A 20,633-nucleotide genomic window follows, 5' to 3' on the forward strand; every position below is an offset into this window, starting at 1 on the left:
GTATATTTTGTTTGTCTGGTTGATTTGTTTGTGAAATAAATGTTAGCTCTTTCACGAGCCTCGATTCAGTATACCAAAATATATATATATTATATATATATATATATATATATATATATATATATATATATATATATATATATATATATATATATATATATATATATATATATATATATATATATAAATATTGTTATGTCGGTGGGGTAGAGTGATGTATAGAGTCAGGTAGATCTGTATAGGTAGTGTGCTCCGATTATTGTGATGGGGAACCCCACATGTAATTTTGTTTCAGTGGTTTGTTCGCATAAGTGTATCTTTGTGATCATACAAGGATGACCCTTGTGCTAATTATCGTAGGAATTATGTTAATTCCCCGGTTCGTAAAACCTTGTGATCATTCCGTTGTCCCTTATGGCACTGCACTAGACACATACTAGTGAAAATGGCCCTAGTACACTAATTATATCTTCCCCCCCCCCACAATAAAACCACCCAACTAGTCAGTTCTGGACACTACTAATGGAATCGCAGCCAGCTACATCACCAGCTTGTATGGCAACATTGAAGCAAGCAGGCTACAGACATGCCCAGAGGGGCAGCGATTGGACGAGACATCACCAATAGGGAGACTAGGCAGGATGAAGCCTGCTGATTGGTAGAGGGAGGAGCAAGAAGCGACTCGTAATTGGGCAGGAGTTGACCAATGGGAAGGACGGAGTAAGGAATGACTCGTGATGGGGCGGGGCAAGAAGCTTCCCGTGGGTTGGTGGAAGGAAGGCCGAGAAGGAAGCAGAGGACTGATTGGCAAAGAACATGGAGGACGTCAGAGGCGAGCAAGAAGCGGCACGGATTGGAGGAGAAGCGCCGGTGACGTCACGAGCTGACGTTAAAAGCACTCGAGGACCGACATTTTCTTCTCTCCTTGTGCTGGACACCCTTTTTCTTGCCCTCCGCCTTGCTCACGGACCCTTGCTTATTGCCCTTCTTTGCCTCTCGCTCACCCGTGGCCCTCGACACCCTTGCTGACACCAGCATCGTCTCCTCGTTCCCCTGTTCGACTGACGTGAGGAGAGAGCTGCAATTTACCAGGCAGAAATGACGCGTGGACGAGCGCTCGAAGCCTGTTTTGCCACCAACGACCGGGCGGTTCCCGCCAACACCAGAGCCACGTCCGGACTCCGCACTTGAGTTTGACGAATCCTGACGAGACCCCGAGCTGGTTGAGCTAAGTGCACACACACACACACACACACACACACACACACACGTTAATTTTTTAATTTATCTTCCCTTTGTCTGTGTTTAATTTAAGTCTGGTGCGGGAGCGCTCCATATAGGAACATTATTTATTATCGTCGCGCTTTTCTTGTCCCGGCATTCCTTGTAATAAATATTTTCATTATTTTCTCTGTACATTTCCAAATCCGTGTTTGTGTGAGTTATATTCTTTGCAGGCTTTGGAACTGCCGGCGATCATGAAGGTAAGCTTCATCTCCCCCCCCCCCCCCCCCCCTTTTCGTCTTCCGGCACGTATATAGTAAGTACAATCCGTTATTGAACTGAATGCCTCAAAGTAACGCTCGATTGCTATCCGTGATTTTCCGGTCTTCCCCAAGGGGAATCGCACGACAATATGTACGTGTATATAGTTATTGGGCAGTGTTGTGTATATATATAGCCGCAGAGTGTGTGTGTGTGTGTGTGTGTGTGTGTGTGTGTGTGTGTGTGTGTGTGTGTGTGTGTGTGTGTGTGTGTGTGTGTGTGTGTGTGTGTGTGTGTGTGTGTGTGTGTGTGTGTGTGTGTGTGTGTGGTGTGTGTGTGTGTGTGTGTATACAGTCACGTGAAAAAGTAAGTACACCCCATGTAAAGTTTTGACTTTTTCAACATACAGCTATTTGATCTTCATTTCAACAACATTGATAGATAAAGGTGATATAATATAACAAATATCATGAAACATTTACATTTTGTAGTCCATTGTATAATTTAAATAAACATAAATTCAAATTTCCCATGTGGAAAAAGTAAGTACACCCTTGGCTCTAATAGGTGGTATTGCCCACTTTTTTGGCAGAAACAACCTCAAGTAGGCATTTCTTATAGTTAATGTCTACCAGTCTCTGACATCGACTGGGAGAAATTTTTGCCCACTCCTCCATGCAGAATTCTTTCAGCTTTGCGATGTTTGAGGGGTTTCTGGCATGCACAGCTCGTTTCAAATCCCCCCACAACATCTCGATGGGATTTAGATCCGGGCTTTGACTTGTCCATTCCAGAACCCTCCATTTCTTTCTTTTCAGCCATTCCTTGATGGATTTACTGGTATGTTTAGGGTCATTGGCACGTTGCAAGGTCCACCTTTGGTTGAGCTTCAACTTTCTGACAGATGGCCTCACATTGTCCTCAAGCACCTTCTGGTACAATGAAGAATTCATAGTGGATTCTATGATGGTGAGCTGCCCAGGCCCTGATGCAGCAAAGCTGCCCCAAACCATAATATTTCCACCACCATGCTTTGCATTTGGTATCAGGTTCTTGTGGTCAAATGCTGTGTTTGGTTTTCGCCAAACATGTCTTCTGGTACTGTGGCCAAATATCTCTACCTTTGACATCTGTCCAGAGCACATTGTTCCAGAAGTGTCGGTCTTTGCCGAGGTGTTCATTGGCAAACTTTAGTCTTGCCCTGGTGTTCTTTCTGGACAGCAAAGGTTTCCTCCTGGCACACATCCCATGTAGATCAAATTTGTGCAGCCTCTTTCTAATGGTAGACTCGTGCACTTTGACATCAACAGTGGCAAGAGCTACCTGTAGGTCCCGTGATGACATTCTGGGGTTCTTAGAGACTTATTTCAGCATCTTGCGGTCTGCTCTTGGGCTGAACTTGCTGGGGGGCGGCCTGGCCTGAACAATTTGGCAGTTGTTTGGAATCTTCTGCACTTGTAGATGATCTTCTGGACAGTCGAATGATTGATTTCAAATTGTTTGGAGATCTTTTTAAATCCCTTCCCAGACTCGTCGGCATCTATAACCTTCTTTCTGAAGGCCTCAGAGAGCTCTTTTGATCTAGGCATGGTGACGCCGCACACTTCAACAACAAAGAGCAAACTAAATGTCTGAGGTGTAAATGAGACAGGTTCCTCCAAGATCCTCTCCAACGATGTTCTAATCATTTGCACCCCAGCTGGTGCACCTGATTCTAATTTTAGGTATTTTAAGTTGTGATAAATGTAGGGGTGTCCTTACTTTTTCGAAATGCGAAATTTGCATTTATGTTTATTTAAATTATACAATGGACTACAAAATGTAAATACAACAACAACAACAGGCATTTTAAGGCCATTTTCCCTGCAAGAGCGGGGGTTAGCCTTGCGGTCCCCATGACAATGTTCTCCATTTTGCCCTATTTTCTGCATCTCCCCTTGTTAACCCCCTTGCCCGCATTTCTTCTTTGACCATCTTCAGCCAAGTCTTTCTCAGTCTTCCCAGTCCTCTACTTCCTTCTACATTCATTTCCATCACTCTTTTCAACCAGTTACTTTCATCCTTCCTCAACACATGACCCAACCATCTCAACCTGTTTCTCTTCACAGCATCCATCACAGGCTCTATTCCCATCATCTTTCGCAATTCATCATTTGTCTTCCTCTCTCTCAACGATACTCCACACATCCACCGAACCATTCGCATTTCCACCCTTTCCAGCCTTCGTTGCTGCTCTACGTTCATTACCCATGTCTCACTCCCATAAATCATAACACTTCTCACACATGCAGCATACACCTTTCCCTTCAGCTTCAATGACACTCCCCTCCTCGTCAGCACGCCACTCAGTTCCTGACACTTCTTCCATGCACATCTCACTTGAGCAACCGTTGTCGAGTCTGATCCACCTTCTCCATTCAACATGTCTCCAAGGCAACAAAATGTTTTCACACCTTCCAGCTTCACGCCATCTCCAAGATCCAACTCAACATTTCCTCCATCTGCAGCTCCCTCTGTGCACATCTTACACTTGAATGTAGCTGCCACACTGGTCAATGACCCTCTCAAACCACAACATTTTTGATGAACCCACTCAGCGCACATTGTACATTGAATGGAATTCACTCCGACACCCTTCCTGCACACAGCACACGGCCACTTCCCAGTTCTTTCCACCTCACCACATGCTTTACCACTTGCCATCACCTTCGTTTTTCCGATATTCACCTTCAGACCTTTTGTCTCCATACATTCCTTCCACTTGTTCATCTTCTCCTTCAGTCCATCCATACTTTCTGCAATCAACACCAGATCATCTGCATACAACAACTCCCCCGGTAAACCCTCCTTTACGTTCTGAGCCAGCACCTCCTTCACAGCTACAAATAGTAGTGGACTTAGTACCGACCCCTGATGCACTCCCACCTTCACCTCAAACTCACCACTGTTCCCGTCCTTCGTCCTTACAGCTGTGCGCGCTCTTTTGTACATTGCCATCACTACTCTGATCAACCATTCCTCCACTCCTAACTTCCTCAATGCCCATGTCACTACCTCACGTGGAACCCTATCCAATGCTTTCTCCAGATCAACAAACCCAAGAAACAACTTCCTCTTCTCCATATACTTCTCCTGCAACTGCCTCACAATAAAAAGCGTGTCTGTCGTTCCTCTTCCTGGCATAAATTCAAACTGCATTTCGTCAATCTTCACTTTCTTCCTTATCCTCCTCTCCAACACCCTTTCCAATACCTTCATTCCATGCTCCAATAACTTTATCGCTCGATACGAGCCACAGTCCAGAGGGTCACCTTTCCCCTTGTATAGAGGGACGAGGGTACTCGGTTCCCAATTCACTGGAATGCGGCCTTCTTTCACCACCAGATTGCAGATCTCTGTCATTCTCTTCACACCCCAATTTCCCGCTGCCTTCAACATATCTCCCACAACTCCCGTCGGCCCTCCCGCTTTGCTCCTCTTCATTGCTTTTATCGCTTCCTCAACTTCCTTCTCGGTTATCTTCTCTGCCGGTTCTAAAACTGGGTTACTCTCAATGTTGCCATCCCATTCATTCTCTGCATTCAACAGTATTTCCATATATGTCTTCCATCTTCCTTTAATTCCATCTGGGTCCACAACGATTTGTCCCACTTCATCCTTCAAGCAACTCACCCCCATCACATCACACCTCTCTTTCGCTATCTGCTTTGCAATCCTGAATACCGCTCTCTGACCCTCTTCCGAATCCAAGCGTTCTCCGAACATTTTCCTACATGCCTCCTGTGCCTTTGCTACCTCTTTCTTTGCAGCCTTCTTGGCTGCCTTATAACTTTCATGCTCTGCCTTTTCTGCCGCCATACCCTTTGCCTTCTGCCACTCCTTGAACTTCTTCCTCTTCTCGTCAATCTTCTTTCCAACTTCATCATCCCACCACCATGTTTCCGAGTGCCTCGGTGGTCCTTTTGTCCATCCACATACCTCACCAACGGCTCCCAACAGACTATCTTTCATTGACATCCAACCACTTTCAAGCTCAACCACATCATCCTCCACCATACTCAGCCTCGCTTTTAATGCCTCCCTCACTGTCACCTATTCCAACCTCCACACCTTCATTCTCGGTTGGAACTTCACCCGCCGAGCTCTCCTCGCACCTTTCACCCTTATGTCGCAGACAACCAAGTGGTGCTGTGAAACAGCCTCCTCCCCCGGGATCACCTTTGTGTCCCGAAGGTGCCCCCCTATCTCGCCTACGCACCAGCAGGTAGTCAACGGTTGTCGTCGACCCACCTGACGTGTATGTAACAAGCTTATTATCCTCTTTCTGTAACTAAGTATTACAAATCAACAAATCAGCTCCATCAGCAAACTCCAAAATACTTTCACCTTCTCCATTTCTCACACCATATCCGTAACCCCCATGAACTCCCTCAAAACCGTCCATACTCCTTCCCGCATGTCCATTTAGGTCTCCTCCTACCACAACAACTTCCTCATCTTTCACGTTTTCCATCAGCTTCTCTATAGCACACCAGAACTTGTCCTTCTCTTCATCGCTCCGACCAACTTGCGGAGCATATCCCGAGATGATGTTCACCAAGAGCTTTCCAATCATCATTTTCACCATCATCAACCTTTCACTCACTCTAGTCACACTCACCACACTGTCTACAAACTCCTCAGAAAACAGGACACCAACACCGTTCATGCCCTCCGGGCACCCTTGCCACACAAACTTGTATTTCTGTCCCTGCCTACCCTTCACCATTCTCACACCACTTCCCTTCCATCTCGTCTCCTGCACACAACATATGTCCACTCTTCTTCTGATCAATACTTCCACCACTTCTCCTGATCTCCCTGTCATTGTCCCTACATTCCATGTCCCAAACCTCAGAAACCGATCTCCACGTCGGGCATCAGACATTTCGTCGTCATAAATGGAATGATTTCCATCCTTGCTTCGATCGGGTTCCCCACCTTGAGTTTTGACGAGAGGGAGTGGGGTCCCCCACGGGGTACTTCGGGCTGTACCCTGCCCATATCTAGTCGTAATTGTCATGGTTCTCTTTGTGAGGCAATGTTTTTTTTATGGCCGGATGCCCTTACTGACGCCAACCCTTTTAGTCGCCTCTTACGACACGCAGGGATACGGTGTACCTATTCTAAACCGGGGTATACACCAGACTACAAAATGTAAATGTTTCATGATATTTGTTATATTATATCACCTTTATCTATCTATCAATATTGTTGAAATGAAGATCAAATCGCTGTATGTTGAAATATGTTGAAAAAGTCAAAACTTTACATGGGGTGTACTTACTTTTTCACGTGACTGTATATATATATATATATATATATAAATAAATCAGTCGGTCAGGCACAGCAATGTGCTTGGACTAGGTGGGAAGGTGTGCAGGTGAGGATGTTGAAGTGGCAAGAGCGTTGGAGGATGGAGCCAATATTGTTGAATTTCCTGTTGCGGGCAACATATGATGTGCTTCTGTCATCAGTAACCTTGAGATTGTGGGGGTTGTTGCAGGAGGAGAGATGTTATTTGTGTGGAGGTGTGGGAGCGGTGCAGCATGTACTGAGTGCAGGTTCAATGGCATTGGCAGCAGGACAATACAGGTGGCGACATGATTAGGTGCTGGTGGTGGTGGTGCAGATGGTGCAACAAGAGGTGCTGAGGTCGAGAGAAGAGTGGAGAAGGAGACTGATGGGGGAGAGGTGTGGTTTGTCGAGGAGGGCCAAGTGGTAAGAGGTGGAAAGAGGAGGAGGTGGAAAGCAAGAGGGCTGTCAGATGCTTGTGATTGCCAGGTGGTGGCAGACCTAAAGCCACAATTGGTATTCCCAGAGGAGATCTGTGTGACAAGGTTGCGGCCTGACATTGTCATTTGGTCAGGTGTAACAAGACAGGTCATCTAAGGGGAATTGTCTGTACCTTGGGAAGAGAACATGGAGGAGGTGCATGAGAGGAAGTGAGGAAAGTACAGTGAGCTGGAGGCTGAGTGCCGGGAGAAGGGTTGGCGAGTTTCGTGTCAGCCATTTGAGGTGGGGTGTGGAGGGTATATTGGCAATTCCTTTTCTGCATTTCTTGCTCGGCTTGGAGTGTGTAGGACAGAAAGAAGGAGGATGTGTGACAAGGTGGCCCAGGTTGGCTTCAAAGGCTCATTTTGGATATGGAGGAAGTTTATGGAGGCACGTCAAACGGTGTAGGTTGAGGTTACAGAATATAAATGGAGGTGTGTGTGTGTGTGTGTGTGTGTGTGTGTGTGTGTGTGTGTGTGTGTGTGTGTGTGTGTGTGTGTGTGTGTGTGTGTGTGTGTGTGTGTGTGTGTGTGTGTGTGTGTGTGTGTGTGTGTGTGTGTGTGTGTGTGTGTGTGTGTGTGTGTGTGTTGCAGGAGTGGGTCATGAATGGTTTTGCATGAGTGGTGCATATTGGTAAGGGTAGGTGGTTGGTTGGTTGTGTGTGGTTTTTTTGTTTTGTTATTATTATTATTTCTTATTTTGTGTATATGAGTGGGTGAGGGTGTGTTTTTGCATGAATGAATTTTTGCATGAGTGTGTGTGTTTTTGTATGTTGAGTGGTGTCTGTTGTTAGGGTAGGTGGTTGGTTGGTGTTGTGTGTGGATGTGTGTGTATGAATGATCTGGTGTGTTTTGTTGGTGAGTGGTGAAGGGTATAAAGGTGGGTGTTTGAGTGTTCCACCATGTTTGTTTGGTGCTGTGGATTCTGGATGTGGAGATGTTGCCGTTGTAGTCTGCGCTCGCACTGGCTGGGGTTGGGGGTATGTACGCATCCAGGTGTAGTTGCTGCATGTGGATGTGGATGTGTATGTGCCCCTGCTGGCCCACCTTCGCTGACCGTATCGAGGTTGAAGGGCCGAAACGGGATGATGCTGAGGACCTCGACTGAGGACCCGGTCAGTGCGGCACACTTGTGACCAGGTGTGTTTTGAAATTATATATATATAATTATATATATATATATATATATATATATGTGTTGGCCAAGTGGTAAGAGGTGGAAAGAGGAGGAGGTGGAAAGCAAGAGGGCTGTCAGATGCTTGTGATTGCCAGGTGGTGGCAGACCTAAAGCCACAATGGCGGTGCGTGGCAGGCGGTGCTTATCGCTCCCAGCAAGGTGCAGCAGCAGCTGTATGGGACACCTTGCTGGCGGTTCTCCACTGATGATATGAAGGTCGCATAGTGACTGATATGACTGATATATATAACCGTTTAACTGTCTCGGACTATTGTGAATATTGCATTGATCGATCTTTTGAATGTTCTTCAAATCATAAAAATAACAGGCAGGTGCTTTACTCACAGAATGATAGATCAAGGCAAGGCCACGTCACAGAAGTTGCTTTGCCACGTTTGCACATTGCATGGAGGTTTCCAAAACACTTGTCAAAGGTTTTACCATTGCTAACGAAGAGGCAGGTTAAGTTAAAACTGAAAAACAAAGGTATACTTGCAACATAAGAGGCTTCTAGTCAAACCTGGAATCCGAGATAACAATCTTGTAAACGTATTTACATTCTCTAGTGTAGAAGTCCAAAACAAAGGACAGCATTTGATTAAGTTTGTGACCTCGAGGTGTGTTGTGTGCGTGGGAAGTGCACATTAAGTACTGAGTTACACAAAACATTCGGCAGGAAATCGTCCTTGAGCTTTGCAAAGCCCGCACGGCTGGGTCAAAGTACGTTTTTACTTTGTGCTTATTGGTTGCTTCTGGCTGACATTGCCCATTTTCACTGCGATCTCCATTTCCCTTGGGAGGTTTGGAACAGCCAGAGTCTTTATCAGGTCATTTGTGTCTTTGGACGGGTGAAGTGACTTACATTTTATCGGATTAGTCCTTTGAATCCCAACTTTCAGTATAATTTGACTCAAGCATTTTATTTGAGTTTGATCACGACCATAACCCGGGTGGCACTCCTTCGATAAATGTATTCGCGATCTGCACAACAAACCAGTAAGTACAACATAAGTGTAAATTATATTACATCTGTTGAAATAACACTGATGCTGTTTTTGTTTTTATGGTAGTTTGTATGCAACACGCTCACGGAGATATTTTGAGTGGAACAGTTTCACCTTATGAAGGACAAACGTGAAACTGAGAAGCCTTTTATTAAACTTCAAACCATTTCCGGAAAGGAAAATTTATTGATGAATAATAAGTTTGTAAATAAAAAATTTTTCAATGTCCTTACTGCTGGAGTTTTAATGAACCTGTTCAACAGTTGCTATGATTTCATTGCTTATTGCTGAAATTCCTCAAACCTGCAAGCTGGAAATCCTATGCCATATTTATCAACAGTTATTAAAAAATTACTGTATGTGCCTTTCTCTTTATAAATGATCCTCTATACTCTATCGAGGGTTTTTTTAATTGACGTGATGTAGAGGGGGAGTGGGTAGGGGATGGGGGGTGGGGGGGGACGGTATAAAACAAATGGGCACTACTAGGAGTTTCAGAAAGGAAAAACAGAATTTGAAAAAGGTGGATTTGGGGTGTATTAACGGGGATAGGAAAGATCAAGGTTTTGGATGTGGGAACCTAAGAGATGGTGGTGAACAGCTGTTTTGAAGACCTGGAGGGAAGAGTGGGATAGAAGAGAGTGTGGGAGTTTGTTCCAGAGGCGGGCGAAAAGAGGAATGAAAGAGTGAAGTTGAGCAGAGAGCCTAGTTTTTGGCGGTTTCACAAGAAGAGGGTTGCTGGCAGATATTGTGCGTCCTGCAGGAAAATTAGGGGGACATAGCAGGGGGAGCTAGTCTGGAGAGGAGACTGTTGAAGACAGAAAGACCACTAACCTGCCTGCGGTGCGACAGAGAAAGGCCCTCACAATCAGCTTCAGCGCAGGAGATACCACTAATTCTAAAAACCTTGGTTTCTACAGCGTGAAGCCGAGCTACAGTAGGTGTGAGGCAGGAGCATTAGCCCAGAGGGGAGAGCAGTATTCCATCAAGCTGTGGATGAAAGCTTTGTATGTGGTGAGAAGCTCAGTAGTGCCAAGGAAGGACTTTGCCCGATGGAGGATGCCAAGTGGGCAACTGGCTTTTGAGGCCAGCTTGGAAATGTGGTGTTGCTGTTGTTACAAGTCATACCAGTGTTATCCTCGGTCTTCCGTGACCCGACAGGATGGGAAACATGACATTAACCATAGTGATTGAAATATCTATGTTTGTGTCGTGAAAATTCTGATAATCGGTTTTAATAATGGGTCATTTCACACAACTCACCTCGCTTTACAAAGTTTTCCCAGGTGACTATCTCAGATATTGATGAGATGTTTTGCAACAACACAATTGGGGTGAAATTAATAAGACTAATAAATTCAACTTCAAATTCCATTTTGTTTGGAACTCCAAAAACAGGGTGGCAAACCAAGCAGTTTTTTTATTCACACCATTTAAGGGTCGTAGTTTAGCTGGCACACACATATACTCATGCACGCACACACACACACACACACACACACACACACACACACACACACACACACACACACACACACACACACACACACACACACACATACACACATACACACATACACACATACACACACACACACACACACACACATACACACATACACACACACAAACACACAATGCTCCCCATTATTTTTTGTCTGGCTCTGGACCCACTAAGTAACCTCATCAATGAACAAGCACATAGATACACCCTAACAACCAATATAAAAATATTCAAAGAAATGGAAAAGGTGACATCTATGATTATATATAGATTTAAAGCGCTTCACACCAAATTATGAAAAATTGACGGAACAACTAAAACAAGTAAAACAGTTCTCTGAGGACATTCAAATGGAATGTGGACCAGACAAGTGTGTGGAGTGCACATTTGTACAAGGTAAACCAACAAAAACAGACAACATAAAAATTGACCTTGAAACAACAATACTGCAATTAGAAAACGAAGCATCATACAAAGACCTCTGAGTAGAAGAGGCCACCAAATATGTGACAAACAAATGTGCAAAACAATCGCCAAAGTATACCTACGTAGAATGAAGCTGATCCTGAAAATATACACTACATGACCAAAAGTATGTGGACACTCGAACATTGAACATCTCATTCCAAAATCATCGGCATTAATATGGAGTTCATCCCCCCTTTGCTGCTATTATAACAGCATCCGCTCTCCTGGGAAGGCTTTGCACTGGATGTTGGAACATTGCTGCGGGGATTTTGCTTCCATTCAGCCACAAGAGCACTAGTGAGGGCAGGCTCTGATGTTTGGCGATTAGTCCTGGCTCGCAGTCGGCATTCCATTTCACCCCAAAGGTTTTTGATGGTGTTGAGGTCGGCGCTCGGTGCAGGCCAGTCAAGTTCTTCCACACTGATCTTGACAAACCATTTCTGTATCGACCTCGCTTTGTGCACGGGGCCATTGTCATGCTGAAACAGGAAAGGGTCTTCCCCAAACTGTTGCCACATTTGGAAGCACACAATCGTCTAGAATGTCATTGTATATTGTAGCGTTAAGATTTCCCTTCACTGGAACTAAAGGGCCTAGCCCGAACCATGAAAAACAGCTCTAGACCATTATTCCTCTTCCACCAAACTTTACAGTTGGCACTTTACATTCGGGCAGGTAGCGTTCTCCTGGCGTCCGCCAAACCCAGATTCATCCGTCGGACTGCCAGATGGTGAAGTGTGATTCATCACTAGAGAACGCGTTCCAACTGCTCCAGAGTCCAATGGCGGCGAGCTTTACACCACTCCAGCCGATGCTTGGCATTGCACATGGTGATCTTAGGCTTGTGTGCGGCTGCTCGGCCATGGAAACCCATTTCATGAAGCTCCCGACGAATAGTTCTTATGCTGACGTTGCTTCCAGAGGCAGTTTGGAACTCGGAAGTGAGTGTTGCAACAGAGGACGGATGATTTTTACGCGCTACGCGCTTCAGCACTCGGCGGTCCCAATCTGTGAGCTTGTGTGGCATACCTCTTCGCAGCTGAGCTGTTGTTGCTTCTAGACATTTCCACGTCACAATAACAGCACTTAGAGTTGACCGGGGCAGCTCTAGCAGGGCAGAAATTTGATGACCTGCCTTGTTGGAAAGGTGGCATCCTATGATGGTGCCACGTTGAAAGTTACTGAGCTCTTCAGTACGGCCCATTCTACTGCCAATGTTTATCTATGGAGATTGCATGGCTGTGTGCTTGATTATATATACCTGTCAGCAATAGGTGTGGCTGAAACAGCCAAATCCACTAATTATAAGGGGTGTTCGCATACTTTTGGTCATGTAGTGTACCTCTCCCCAAGAAACAAAGTCAAAGCCACAAACCAGCTTTGCAGTACCAGTGTTCCAACATAGCTGTGGAACAATAAACTGGTCCTCATCAGAAATCAACAAGTTAGACATCAAAACAAGAAAACTCCTTACCATCCACAAAATGTTGTACAAAAACCAGTGCATCCTGAGAATGTACCTGCCGAGACGAGAGGGAGGGAGCGGCTTGATGGAACTCAACCAGGTGCACAGAGCGACGAGTGTAGGACCAGCTGAGTATGTGAAATGCTCAACAGACTATCGGATGCAATTTGGAAACAAACATGAACATGACAAACCTGAAAAAGTATCCCTAACTCACCTTGCGCCGAATTTCCAAAATCAGGTGCGAATTGAAGATGTCACACAGAAAAATGAAACAGCAACATATACAGCCCCAACAATTGCAAAAAAATTATATATTGTTGTGGATATGAGAATGGTTTTTTTTTTTTGTTGTTATTGTGTAAATTGTTGTTAAAATATCGCCCTCCTTACTCCAGTTATGTATAAAGGTCAAAGTGCGTCCCGTAACTAGTTCATAAACACCACACGTTAGCCAATCATAGATTTCCCCCCTTGTTGACAGTTATTTCCTTATTATGTGTATTAGGGTAAGGCCTTGTCTTCCATTAACTTAATACTCCATTGCACCGAATTCAAATAGATAGATCCCCTTTCATTCCCCATTCCCACTCCCAAAACTTCTACTGCCAACTACAATTGCCGCCATTAAGCATGTGCTCAGCTCGGGGAAGAAGGGCGTGCTCGCCCATCGTCATCAAGGGCGGAGCCAGAGGGCCGTGCCGACCAATCAGGGCCGAGGCGAGCTGACCGATGGGCGTGTCCTGGACACCAGCGGCTTGATCGCCTGAGGCGCTATAAAAGCGCGCGCGCAAGAGCCGAGTGTGTGGTTGGACTAAGCAAGAGAGGGAGAGGAGAGTTGAGTAGAGTTGAAAGAGTTGAGTAAGGGATCCCTGAAACAGCAGCTTCAGCCACCGCAGCTTCAGCCACAGCAGCTTCAGCCCCAGCAGCTTCGGGGCCTTGACGGCAGTTTTGAACGGGGCCGCGAAGGAACGGCGGCTGCTAAACGCGCCGATCGAGAAAGGGCGGCGGCTGCTAATCCCCGACCCGACCGTGCTGCGGGTCCAGCTGAACCTTCCTCCCCCTCCAGCCATCCACCTCCTGCCATTCCTATCATCATTCCCCGCGTGAGTCTGTCTTTTGTTTGTTCTGTCCTGGGTTTAATTAAGACTGTAGGTAAGCTAGCATTGCACTGTGTCTGAGTTCTTCTGTAAATTATTTTCTTATCTTTCCTTCTTCCTTGGTTTCTTTCAATCCTGTACATAGTAATAAATTATATTTGTATTCCTTAATTTCTTCATGAACCTGACGTAATTTCTCTACGAACCTGAGGTAATTTCTCTACAAACCCGCGGTAATTTCTGGACGAACCTGAGGTAATTTCTCTACGAACCTGAGGTAATTTCTCTGCGAACCTGAGGTAATTTCTCTTCGAACCTGAAGTAAATTGGACCATGCAGTCCTTTGTCTTTCTTCTTCTTCACATCCTTCGCTTTAGTCTTTTCCCCATTGAATATCTGTGGCGCGATTCGGCCAACGTTCAGGAATCGGGTTAGTCGGGGTAACTGTTAGGGCCGCGGCGCCATCCGCTCGGCAAACCAACATCTTATCCGTGGTCCGTAACAATATATATACAGACTTGGCATTTAATATGGAATATTTTTTTTGTGGGGGTGAACTTACTTTTCAAGATGTCTTAGAACCAAAAGTCCATTGGAATTATGTTGAAGTTATTCTAGATTTTGTTAATGTGGCCTTTAAAAGAAACAAAAACCACATTTGACATTTCGAAACAAATAAATTGATCCTTGAAAGTGATGAAAACTGATATCGAACTCAATTCACGGACAGTACTGTGTTAAACTTCTGCACATTTTCCAGAAGTATCTCTTTATTTTGCATATTAGCCAAAAATTTTTTTAACAAAAACAAAAGTTAAATTACGACTGGGATTACGGACAGTAAAATTACAGTTCAATACTTCGTGTAACCCCCACGAGCATTCAGGAGAGCACGTACACGTTGAGGCATGCTGTTCACGAGATTTGCCAAGGTTTGGGCAGGAATCTTTTTCCATGCAGTGACAATAGCCTGCTGCAATTCACGCACAGAGGCAGGCTGCTGGTCCAAGTGGTTGATTTGACGCGTTAATTCTGCCCACAAGTTCTCTATCGGATTCATATCCGGGGACATGGCAGGCCACTCCATATGCTCTACACCACGGTCAGCAAGAAAGTGTTGGATCATGCGAGCACGATGAGGCCGTGCATTGTCATCTTGGAAGACAAAGTTTCCTCGAAAGGCTGCACGAGCAAATGGAAGCAATGTTTCTTCCAGAATGGCCCTGTACGTGAACTGGTTCAGGTTTCCATTCAGAACAACCAGGTCAGTTTTGCCCCCTGCAGGAAAAGCAGCCCAAACGGTCACCCCATCACCTCCAGCTTAGACTCTTGGCACTATACAATCTTTGTTGTAGGCTTCATGCACTTGTCTGCACACTCGGACGCAGCCAACTTGACGATAGACCAGAAATCTAGACTCGTCACTGAAGATCACGTGATTCCAGTGTCCTGGCTGCCATTGACTGTGCTCTCTGGCCCACTGCAATCGGCGCTGGTGGTGTTGTCTGGTCAGGCGTGGCTTTCTCGGGGGACGCCTGGCACGACAGCCTGCTTGAACCAGTCGTTGGTTGACTAGCCTTCTGGATACAGGCACATTTTTCAGTTGCTGCCACTCAGCCCTAAGCCGATTAGCTGTCTTGGTATGGCCATTGCGGACGAACCGGTGCAGCTGGCGATCATCCCTCCTTGTGGTTCTGCGGGGATGTCCTGGCCTCGGTATTGGAGTAGGGACACCCCTCTAAGCATTTCGTTTCAGGATCTTTGACACCTGACCTTGAGTGATGCCATACTGCCGAGCAATAGCACGCTGTTTCATGCCGTAATTTCGTAAAGCCACCACTCCATGACAAACAGCATTGTGGAGTTGACGGACCATCTCCAGAGGAAGCGGCAATAACTTTTGGAGACGTGCAGCAGTTGTTTTTCCACTAATACAGAACGTAACAACCCTTATATACCCAATTGTGAAGTCAATCGTCAAATGTACCTGTCCGTACATTTTGCCAGGCCACCTGTGATATAATCCTGTTGTTGACTTCTTGCTGCGACAGACAATCAGTGACATGGTTCTTTTAACAAATAAATCACCAAAGTGGAAAAGAAACTCACCAGATTGATATACTGAGGAAAGAAAGTAAACCCAAGTCAAGAAAAAAAAATATTCCATATTAAATGCCAAGTCTGTGTGTGTGTGTGTGTATATATATATATATATATATATATATATATATATATATATATATATATATATAAAGAAATATACACCAACAACTGGGAGAATGGCAAAAGAGCAGGAAAATACAAAAATAATTGGACAGAGTGGGGATAGACAAAGAACTTCTTTGTTTGCAAAAGCAAAGGGAGATGTGCGCCAGCTTTCAAAAGAGTGGTTTTACAAGGTGATGCCAAATGATGAGAAAATTATGCGGTCATGGATGGTTTACTCACTCGTCAACGAGAATTTATACTGTTTTTGCTGCTGACTGTTTGCCGTTAGTGCTACAGATACGACATCCAAATTTGTGACTGGGTTTCAGAAGTGGTGGAAACTGAGCCCGAAAGTACATAACCATGAGACATTCGAAGAGCACCTACGTTGCCTTGAAAAGTGGAAAACATTGGCAGCAGGACTGAGGCTGCATAAAACCATTGACGCTGAAACTATTGCTTTGATGGAAATGGAGAAGAAAAAGTGGAAGGACATGTTGCACAGATTGCTTGATGTCACATTGTTTCTTGCCAAGCAGAATCTGGCATTCCGTGGCCACAAGGAAGATGAATCTTCATTGAATAAAGGGAACTTTCTTGAGATGCTTTCAAAATATGATCCAGTGCTGAAAGAACACCTAATGAGATTAAAGCGCAGCACATGTAAACTTTAAGTATCAGTCTCTTATCTTGCACCAAAAACTCAGAATGAGTTTATAAGTGCCCTGGCAAATCATGTGAAGGAGAAGCTTGTCATGGACATAAAGTCTGCAAAGTACTTTGGGATCATGTTCGACAGCACACCTGACATATCACATACTGACCAGATGTCCGAAGTGATCAGATATGCAAAAATCAACAATAGGAAAGTTGAAGTGAAAGAAGTATTTCTAGGATTTTTTTCCTTTAAAGGGGAAAAAGCTGCTGACCTCAGTTCTAACATTCTTAAAAAACTGGAAAGTGATGGACTGGACATAATGATGTGCCACGCTCAAGGTTACGATAATGCTGCCACTATGGCTGGAATCCATGGAGGTGTACAAGCCATTCTCAAGGGAAAGAACAAGAAAGCTATTTTTAATGGATGTGTGGACCATTCGCTTAACTTGTGTGGTCAGCACTCTTTTGCTGAAAATGCATCGTGTGACATTTTTTTTTTTTTTGGGATACAAGATCGAGGCTCGTGAAAGCGCTAACATTAATCACACAAAAAGTCAAACCGACACATAAAACACAAAATAAGGGGAGCGGTAGACAAGATGGGGAGATAGGGGGAAGGACATAAACACAACATTTGAGAGCAGGGACATCGAGAGAACTGTGGGAGGGAGAGAGCTTGGGGGATGGTTGGAGAGGTATAAAACATATGGACACTGCAAGGACTTCCAGGAAAGAAGTTGGAATTTCAAAAAAGTGTATCTGGGGTGAATTAGCGGGGGTAGAAAAGATCAAGGTTTTGGATGGGAGAAGATAAGAGATGGTGGTGAACAGCTGTTTTAAAGACCGGGAGGGAGGAGTGGGATTGAAGGGAGTGGGGGAGTTTGTTCCAGAGGTGGGAGAAAAGGGGAATGAAAGAGTGAAAGAGATTTTGGCAGTTTAACCATAAGAGGGTTGCTGGCAGATCTTGTGCGACCTGTAGGAATATTTGGGGGACAGAACACAGAGAGAGCTGGGGGAGCAAGGCCGGAGAGGAGTAGAAGACAAGGCCGGTAGAAGCAAGGCCGGAGCAAGGCCGGTAGAAGACAGAAAGACCACCAACGTGCCTGCGGTGAGTGAGTGAAAGGCCCTCGGAGTTAGCTTCATCGCAGGAGATTCCAATGATTCTGAAGGCTTTGGTTTCAACAGTGTGAAGCCTAGCTAGGTGTGAGGCAGGAGCGCCGGCCCAGAGGGGGGAGCAGTATTCCATTGAGCTGCGGATGAAAGCCTTGTATGTGGTGAGGCGCTCAGGTGTGCCAAGGAAGGACTTCGCACGACGGAGGATGCCCAGTCGGCGACTGGCTTTGGGGGCCAGCTTGGAAATGTGGTTTTCCCAAGAAAGATCATGGCAGATCGTGAGACCCAAAAGCTTGAGCGACAGAACTTATTGGAGAGGATTGTTGAGAAAGTAGATGGGAGGGTTTTCCAGTCGGTCTTTTCGGAGAGACATAGTAAGAGTGTGATATTTGTCAGGATTGAAAGACATGTTCCACTTGTTTGACCAATCTGTGATTTTGTCCAGATCTGCAGAGAGTGAGGAGGCTGCAGACTGCCGATCTGCGGGATGAGGAATGGAGCGGCAGGAAGTGGAGTCATCAGCAAAGAGATAGAGGATTTTTCAGAGTCGGAGAGATCATTGATGAAGACCAGAAATAGCACAGGGCCCAGAACACTACCTACCAGAACACTACATTTTTTGGAACTTTTGAGAATGTTTTCTTTCTTTGCTGCTTCCACCAATCGATGGGATGTGCTAATTGACCATACTGGAGTGTCATTGAAAAGGCTATCAACAACATGCTGGAGTGCTCATCATGATGCAGTTAAGCCAGTAAAAGAAAAGTTTGATAAGTTTGTGGCTGCGATTGAAGCTCTTTGTGATCCACATGAAAATTTGGACACCAGAGGAGCAGCACAAGGTCTTTTGCCTGCTGTCTCTGATTTCACTTTTCTGTGCTACCTGTATTTCTGGTGTGATGTACTTCAGGAAGTTAATCTTACACAGTGGTACCTGCAGACTAAGGGCTCAACTCTCGACAAGGTGGTGACAAAGCGAGAGGTGCTAAGACTTTTTCTGCACGAGGAGCGCAGTTACCTAGTGGAGCATGCAATTGAACAGGCGCTTTTAAAATCAGACGAATATGGAATTGCAGTAGAGAGAAGAGCCAGGTTTAAGAAGAGAATGGCAGGGGAGCAGGCAAGCGATGCTGGACGCACTCTGCAAGAAGAAAATAAGAGGGCGATATTTGAGTGCATTGATCGCTTTGATTCTGAACTCCAGATAAGATCAAGAGCCATCAAGGAAGTAGCAGCCATGTTTGAGGCTGTTCAAGTGAAGAGTCTCATATCTGCCACTGAAGAAGAGTTAAAGGTGCCCATTCCAAAATTGACCACTTTCTATGATGAGGTATCCGAGAGTGAGCTTTTAATAGAAATACCAAGGCTGAGAAGGCACCTAAAAGCAGCAGAGATTGATCTGGAAGAAGCCAAAGATTGGGCAACATTAGACGTTTTGACATTCACAGCTGAATGGGACTTCGTAGAATCTCTCCCAACCCTTTCACTAAGCCTAAAATTATTTCTGACGATCTGTGTGTCTGTGGCTTCATGTGAGAGGAGCTTTTCAAAGCTGAAACTTAAAAAGAACTATTTGCGATCTACCATGGGACAGTCAAGGCTTTCTGATCTTGCGATATTATCAATTGAAAGTGAGTTGGCGAAAGGCATTGATTTCGATGAAGTGATTCACAAGTTCGCAGCTTTGAAGGCCAGGAAAGGAAAGTTCTAAATTAGTCGAGATGTTCACCAAGTGCTGAAATGCTTGTGTATTTGCTCCTGTTTATTTTTATGGTATTATTTCATTTATGAGTATATTTCATATGAGTTTATGAGTATATGAGTATATGCATTTGTCTACAAGTTCTACATTATTTGGGCCGTTATTGATTATGCAAACCTAATCCATTAATGTATCTCATGTAACAATAAAGTTTAACGTTAAAATCAACATAATTTTGATGTATTTCTTAAACGTTTTTACTTCGAATTCTATTGTTTTCTTACCGAATTTTCACTTTAACCACATGAAACTATGTAAATGTAAATACATTTAGGCTGTGCATATGATATTGTAATTTAAAGTTGTAATTTTAATTTTGCTAGTTGTTTATGTCACTACTATTGCCATTACATTCAGTGATATACACGGGAATTACGAGTGGACATTAGTACAAAAAACATTACTAAGGATTCTGTATGATCTGATTCTGTATGGAGGAGATCCATGGGGGGTGGGGAGGCTGGGTCACACCATGAGTTACCGCACTGGGTGACACCAACCCTAGTGACGCTACTGCAAAGAAGGCTCATTGGAATGGCTAAGAAGTCAGCTCAACTGGGACGGCGAACGAATCATAATAAATACCCAAGATCAAGGACACTACACCAATGGATTTAAAAAGATGGCCGGACTGAGCCAGACAGACAGTGTAGATTCTGCAAGACAGAAACAGAAAGTACTAGCCACCTGCTTTTGGGATGCAAAAAACTTATTAGAAAAACTTTACACATATCTGCAAAAATTTAAGCATCCCAATTCCAGAAAACTCATGGAAACACGAACCAAGGTCAATCATTGAAAATGGGGACGTTATGTTCACGTACGACCTGATGATTCCATCGAGCGTGAACATAGAAAACAAAGCATTGGGTCC

At 44.8% G+C, this 20,633-nt stretch overlaps 1 protein-coding gene across 2 annotated transcripts in view; it reads left to right on the forward strand.

Annotated features, from left to right (window-relative positions):
- Positions 1–20,633, forward strand: part of LOC137428285 (spectrin beta chain, non-erythrocytic 1-like) — a 261,054-nt gene that overhangs the window by 8,429 nt on the left and 231,992 nt on the right. The window contains exon 1 of one of the 2 annotated variants that reach the window (XM_078779310.1): positions 9,224–9,471. The exons of the other annotated variant lie outside the window; for it this stretch is intronic. Coding sequence (XP_078635436.1) covers positions 9,444–9,471 — 28 coding nt within the window. The 5' untranslated portion in view covers positions 9,224–9,443. Of the gene's footprint in view, positions 1–9,223; positions 9,472–20,633 lie in introns of those variants that run through there. 2 annotated transcript variants of the gene reach the window in all.

Source organism: Myxine glutinosa, chromosome 5 (genome assembly GCF_964187855.1).
Source record: "Myxine glutinosa chromosome 5, kmMyxGlut1.1, whole genome shotgun sequence".
Lineage (NCBI taxonomy): Eukaryota > Metazoa > Chordata > Myxini > Myxiniformes > Myxinidae > Myxine > Myxine glutinosa.